Below are 7,068 nucleotides of genomic sequence, written 5' to 3' on the forward strand. Positions count from 1 at the left end.
AAACATTGCACTGACAGACTACCTGAATGCTTACGTGTTCTGTCTCATAGCTCCAAATTGCAATAACAAATTTGGAGTTAGAGAGAATAACAATTAATCTATGCCGTCCCAAGCATGAGCTGAGGTGACACCTCCACATTTGCCCTGAGTTTTTGTTCAATGCTTAGTTGACCTTGACAATACTAACATATATTGCCATTTTGGCCATGACTTGGTAACTTATACCATACAGTAGAATCTATAGAAGCAACGTGAAAATGTTATTAGTCAGAGAGTGCAGAAGGATGCTTCATTTCAGCACAAGGTAGAGCCAATACGGAACGTGGATCGACATCTTGCAGTATCTCAACAAACGAGAGGATGGTTGGACTAGATCTTGTAGGTCCTTTCCAACCTTGTGAGTCTATGAAATCAGAGGCTTGTAGCTCACCTACATGCATGTGAAAATGGATGTTTGACTTTGCTTTCTTTCACTAAAGCTGAAAAATAACTGGCAATGAATGAAATGAGGTGAGCACACAACTTGCAATTTGGAAACTTGCTCCATTGTTTTCTTACCTGCTTTCTCCAATCATGAGCATAAACAACATACAAGTGTATTTTTCATGTTTGCTGCTTCTAAAACATAAACAGAAATGAACAGTTTCTACCAGTTCAACAGGAATTTTTATCTCCTGCCATGGAGGCTTCATTAGGTCACTTTTAAATAAAAAGTTGATAAGGAGACTTGCAACTGAGTATGAGATAAACATATTTGTACTGCATTTCAGGTTTAAAGAGGACTTAATCCCAAAACAAGTGTTAGCTTGAGATGTACTGATTTCAACAATTTACAGATAAAATACAAAATGTCCAAATACAACACATTACTTTATTGTATAAAATTACCTATGGATGCACAACTTATTCCCTTCCTTCTCCTAAGACAACAGACTTCAGCATTATAAGAAGCAATAATAGGTCCAAGAAAATAAAATGCAGATACAAATTTACAGCTTGTATTACATTCAGCAGCACAACAGTGAAGCTATCAAGAACCAAGTGCCATTTCCAAGACCAACATCCCACTGTAACACAGAGCACACTGGCATAACTCTTGTTTCAGAGAAGACTTGTTTCTCAAACAACATCCACCTTCTCATAGATCTTTTCAATGAAGGTCAACATATTCCTCATATCAGCTGACTGCTGAATAGTGTTCATATCCTCTAAAAGACCCTTCTGATTTTTTACCATCAAAATTTCTTCCTGAAAAGAAAGAATAGGCAATAAAAAACTCATTAAGTTAAATCCAAAAGGAATTTCACTCCATCACACTTTCATGCAGCCTCACTGTATTTAGATACAGCTAAAAATAAACGAGATTCAAAAGCACATAATGAGATAGGCTTCCTTCCATCCATAGATATGCTTCAGAAATGATTACATGCTCCCTAGGACCATAGGGTTCCAAACACAAGTATTCCTTTAAGTGTCATGTTTTCTACTGCTTCATTCTGTTTTAAAAACACAATTATATGCTCTGAACAAAAAGAAAGAAGAAGCAAAAAACTTTCAGCTAGATGAGCCTTTCTGGCACTGGTTAAATGATAAGCAAACTTTCTGCTGCCTTCCTTCCCATTAAGAAGCAGTAGGAGACTTCTCTCAATCAAATTGCATCTGAAAATATACTCCACACTCACCTGCAATGTGGGTGCCTGTAAACTGCATTTGGGGAGTTCTGGAAGGTGGAGTTCTTTAGTTTCACTGTCCCAGAACAGCTAGAAGGGAAAAATAAATAAAACAAATAAGTACAAACAAATATCAGACACATGAGTAGGAAAATAAACTGTCATCACCCACGTGTTATTTAATTTTGCAGCTTTAGTTGAAAAATTGAAAAGGTACATTTCTAAAGGCAGATGAGGCCTTCCTGACACAACATCCTCTGCAAAACAGTTTGGTTCTGCTAGCTCTTCTGTACAGCTTCTCCTGTAATGTAGCAATACCTATTGTAAGTACCTTCCTGGCCTTTTTTTCTTCTTCCTCTAACTGGCTTTTGAGCACCTGGATGTCGTGCTGCAGACTCAGCATAGTTTCTTCTGTGTGTTCTGCTGATTTCTCAGCTTCATTTATTTCTTCCTACGATGAAATATCAACAAAAACAGAACAACATCAACAGCAAGAATTCTGTATGTAAGAAAATGTATAAAAACCTCCACATACACTGTCATGAAGAACAGGGAAAAAGAAACCCACAAAAAACAAACAGAACAGCAATTGAACTTAAAGATTCTTTAATAAGTTCCATCTTCATTAGTACTTTGCAAGTCAATCACAGTTTGATAACAACTGATAACAACTAAAAGATACTCTGTTCTGCAGCAAAGGTTGGTGACAAACAGCAGACTGCACCTTCACAGCAGTGCAGGCACAGCCAGCAGTCTTACTACAGAGTTACAGCACACTAAGGAATAGCGATAGGACAAAGGGGATGGTTTGAAACTGAGACAGGGGAGGTTCAGGTTGGATCTTAGGAGGAAGTTTTTCCCCCAGAGGGTGGTGACGCACTGGAACAGGTTGCCCAAGGAGGCTGTGGATGCCCCATCCCTGCAGGCATTCAAGGCCAGGCTGGATGTGGCTCTGGGCAGCCTGGGCTGCTGGTTGGTGACCCTGCACACAGCAGGGGGTTGGATCCAGATGAGCACTGTGGGCCTTTGCAACTCAGGCCATTTTGTGAATAGCAAAAGCTTAAAACTAATTTCCTTCCCTTCTGCACATTTCATACCTGCAATTGTACCAAAGCTGTTTCATTCTTCTCAAGCATTTGTTCCTGTTCCACTTGAAAGCTCAGGACATTTTTCAGGTTGCTCTGCTTCCCTGTGGGTACCTTTAAGGTCTTGAAGACTCTCAGCACCCTTCATTACAAGAAGAAGAAAGAAAATGACCTGTCATGAGTTTTTTTTGCAAAATAAAAAGAAAATTAACTAATGACTTCTCTGAGGAGAAATAAAACAATTTAGCACAATTGCTGCCAGTGAAATAAAAGGATCAAGATGGGAAGAAAAGCTGTCTTATGTTATTTTCCAAAGCGGAACTCTAAAATTCATTAGAATTGTGGGTTAGCAAATGTGACACCTGTCTACAAGAAAGGCATGAAAGCGGATCTGGAGAATTACAAGTCTGTCAGTCTGATCTCAGGGCCAGGGAAAGTCATGGAGATCACCTTGACTGCCATCATACCACACGTACAGTAAACCAGATGACCAGACCCCAGATTATAACTTCTCACCTTTCTTTCAGCAAATTGAGGTGTTTCTGAACGTCTTCTTTTCCCCTACTTTGTTGGCATAAAATAGATCTGGAAAGAAAGGAAAACATTTTATCAGAAAGCCTGAAAACAGGAAGAATACATCGAGACAAGCGGAAACAGTCACAACTTCTCTAGATGAAAATTCCTCGCTTCAGTCAAAGTATATCATATCATACATTTTCTGGCAGAAATATAAACATGGGGGGTTTTGGTCAACAGCCCTGTGAATGTGAGCAGTGAGCCCAGCTGGCCAAGAAGGCCAATGGCATCCTGGTTCTCATCAGAAACAGTGCCCAGCAGTACTAGGGAAGTGACTGCCCCTCTGTATTCAGTACAGGTGAGACCAGATCTCAAGTACTGTGTCTAGTTTTGGACCCCTGTCTACAAGGAAAACACTGAGTTGCCTTGATTGAGCATGTGCAGAGAACAGCAATGAAGCAGGTGAAGGAATGAGCAAGTAAGACATGTGAAGAGAGGCTGAGGGGAAAACAGTTGTTCAGTCTGGAGAAGAGAAGGTTGAAGGGAATCCTCACTGCTTTCTTCAACTCCCCTGAAAGGAGAATGGAGTGAGATGGGTGTTGGTCTCTTTTCTCAGGTGATAAAACATAAAGAAACAGACTCAAGTTGCACCAAGGGAGGTTTAGATTGAGGACCAGAAAAAATGTTCTCATGGAGGGGGCAGCCAGGCCTTGGAACAGGCTGCTCAGGGAGGTGGTAGAGCACACAGACCTGGAGGTATTTAAGAGATATATGGATGAGGTGCTTACGGACATGGCTGAGTAATGGACTTGGTAGATAGGTTAGGGTTGGCCTTGATCATAATGGTCTTTTCAAAACTAAATGATTCTATGACAAGTAAAAACCTATCTAGCCAATTATATCACCCAAAAGAGCTCCAAAACTTTCCCGACCTAGGCAGCATTATTATTTTTAGTCTATTCCTTGTGAAGCAGAAAAGAATCACCAGGATATTCAACACTTACAGTATTTCTGAGTCTATTACACTTTCCAGAAACTTCCTGCTGCTATCCGAGAGCGGTTGCCATGATCCTAGTGTAGCACTGGATAGCTTCACCTTTTTTGAATGACCTCTGAGTTCTGCTAACACAAAAGCAGAAAGGAGAAGAAATGGTTTGCCAAATGTTGGTAAACAGCCTCATGATTCAGCTTGCTCACGTAGCAGACAAAGATGTAATGGCTCATAGAAACAGGTTTCTTCCTACAGCAGAGCTGTACTGCAAATATACACCATTACTGTTCAAAAAATAAGAAGTTCCCTCTGACTTATTTCAATGATGTATCTTAAACATCAATGACTTCAACAGAGCAGTTACTACCAGCACTATTCTTGTATGAGACAAAAAAAATAAGGGAAGAACACGATCTGACCTGCGGAGGAAGAATCATCATGTTCCTCATCTTTCCTTCTGACTGCCTGAGTGACATGCTGAAAAGAAATATTTACCACAAACGCTGTAAGTTTGAAACATTCTTTACTGTGCAATCACTTATTTACTACCAGAAACCTGCTCTAAAACAGGAAAGCACTGCAGTGATCAACAACAAAATCAGCTTTCTGAACCATAACGCTGTAATTCATCTCAAGCAGGTTAATGAAAGCAACTCATTCTTCTTTGTTGCTCCTGTTTGATGGATGGCTCATGAAATACAGAATATTTTTGGCTAACCAGGGCTGTGCTAAGTCAAGTGATGGCAAGTAATGTTATCCATTTTCATGCATTGACTAAACCCACTCCTGTGAACAGAGAAAGATATGTAGCTGTGCTTTCTATCCCGATAAAGGAGTTTGAGAACAGGTTTCAGGACTGATGAAAAAATCATAATTTTTTTGACGTATTTGCAACTACACCTTTGTTAACATAGGCATATTATCTGCAGATTTTCACATGGGTTGTATGGGGTTGCAATCAGACATTGGACTAACAAAATCAAATCATGTATCTTTATCAGACTTGTTTAAGCACTGTCTTTCCAGGGAGAGATATCCCTCGATCCACAATCATGCCTTATTCATGTCAATTCTTTTTGGCAGTACGTACATTTGTGAACAACTACTCTCAAGGATGAAGCAGAGGTAGAGTAAAATTTCATTGAAAACCCCTTAAAACACCTTGAGAGCTCACTATGAATGGGAGCCAGGGCCTTAGAATCTGCCTGATATATTAGCGTTGAAAAAACAGGTCATGTATCCCTCTGTTTTTATAATTTTGTTGCTTTCTCTCATTTTATGTTTGCATAAAAATATAAAAATAAAGAAAATAAAAAACCTGTTGCTTATACACATCAACTATAGTTCATGGAAGGGCTGCTCTGAAAGTAATGCCTCCTGTTTTATGATGTTGGCCCATGATATCAGAGTCAAGTGTTACTTAGGTGGCAGTAGAGGTTGAACCTACCCATCATCATGAGCCAGGGCAAGTTTAGGTTGGATATTAGGAAGGACTTCTTTACAGAAAGGGTAGTTAGGTACTGGAATAGGCTAAACAGGGAGGTGGTTGAATCGCCATCCCTGGTTGTGTTTAAGAGCCATTTGGATGTGGTGCTCAGGGATATGATTTAGTGTAGGGTTTTTAGTTAGGGTTCTGGTTAGGCTGCAGTTGGACTTGATGATCTTCAAGGTCTTTTCCAACCTGGGTTCTATGATTCTATGATCAATAGCCCATTACATACAGACAGTCTGACAGCATATGAGGGGTTGGTGGTGCCTATCAGCAGTGGGGACAGCAAAAGTGGTCACCTCCACTGGTGTAGACTTTCAAGAGGGTAACACGAAGGCTCTTGTTTGTGACTAGTGAAAATGCACACCTAATGGTAGTGGCTACGTTGAAAAACAGCACTTTGTAGCTGAGAATTTTCTCTATCAAATGGTGGCATTACACTCTTTGTTCTGGTTCCCATGGAAATAAAAACGAGGCATTATTTCTGAGCAACTTATGTATTTTATACGTGGCCAAAGATTTGGTTTATCTCTGTCCAGGCAAAAGGTTGGTCCTCATGGCCTTGTTCAGTGTCTGTATGGGCACTTCCTCACAAGGACTAGCTTTAATGAGGGATTCATTATCAATTACACCAGAAAAGCAGGCAGAACTCCCTCATAGGTTACATTTCTAGTTCGCTTTACCCACAATAATGACTTACCTTTCTTTTCTGATCGCGTTTATTTCCTTTGCCCCCTGTTCCCTTGGTTCGGCTGGCAGGTCCTTGCTGGTTGCGTGCCTTGGTGGGTCTTTTTGCCGTTCCCCCATCGGGGGTCTCTCCCCTTTTCTCAGTAGATGCACGGCGGCGCTTCATGGTCTGTAAGCAACACAGAACAGGAGGAAACAACACAAAGAACCCACCAACCCAATTGCAGACAGCCCAAATCACCCAGCAACGAGCCCAAAGAAGGGAAACCCCATGACACATAGAAAGGAGCCTTTCCCTCACGCTTACCACAGAATCACACAGAATGACCAGGGTTGGAAGGGACCTCAAGGATCATGTAGTTCCAACCCCCCTGCCTAGCAGGGCCACCAAACATACACCTTTACTAGATCAGGTTGCCCAGGAGACCCCATAGATCCCCATAGAGACCCCATAGATCCCCATAGAGACCCCATAGATCCCCATAGAGACTCACCACTCTAAAACCTGCTTAGCGATCCCACTGCGGCCTACTTGCGTCTGCTCTATCAGCCATTAGCAAACCGTATAGCGCGCCCAACCCGGCGCATGCGCATTGGCAGCCACCGCCCGCTGCGTAGAGGGGCGGCCAT

General features: G+C 41.4%; 1 protein-coding gene across 1 annotated transcript; it reads right to left on the reverse strand.

Moving 5' to 3' along the window:
• Positions 1–851: 851 nt before the first annotated feature.
• On the reverse strand, positions 852–7,030 carry CENPQ (centromere protein Q). The gene is made up of 9 exons (XM_015859906.3): positions 6,933–7,030; positions 6,452–6,607; positions 4,682–4,739; positions 4,276–4,390; positions 3,272–3,340; positions 2,768–2,897; positions 2,002–2,121; positions 1,683–1,760; positions 852–1,248 (listed from the first exon to the last, which is right to left on the reverse strand). Exons 2-9 carry the CDS (start codon positions 6,602–6,604, stop codon positions 1,120–1,122), a joined length of 852 nt encoding a protein of 283 aa, XP_015715392.2. The 5' UTR covers positions 6,605–6,607; positions 6,933–7,030; the 3' UTR covers positions 852–1,119.
• Between the last annotated feature and the right edge of the window lie 38 nt (positions 7,031–7,068).

This window comes from Coturnix japonica, chromosome 3 (assembly GCF_054131305.1).
Source record: "Coturnix japonica strain WE chromosome 3, WE-NBRP24, whole genome shotgun sequence".
NCBI classification, from domain to species: domain Eukaryota; kingdom Metazoa; phylum Chordata; class Aves; order Galliformes; family Phasianidae; genus Coturnix; species Coturnix japonica.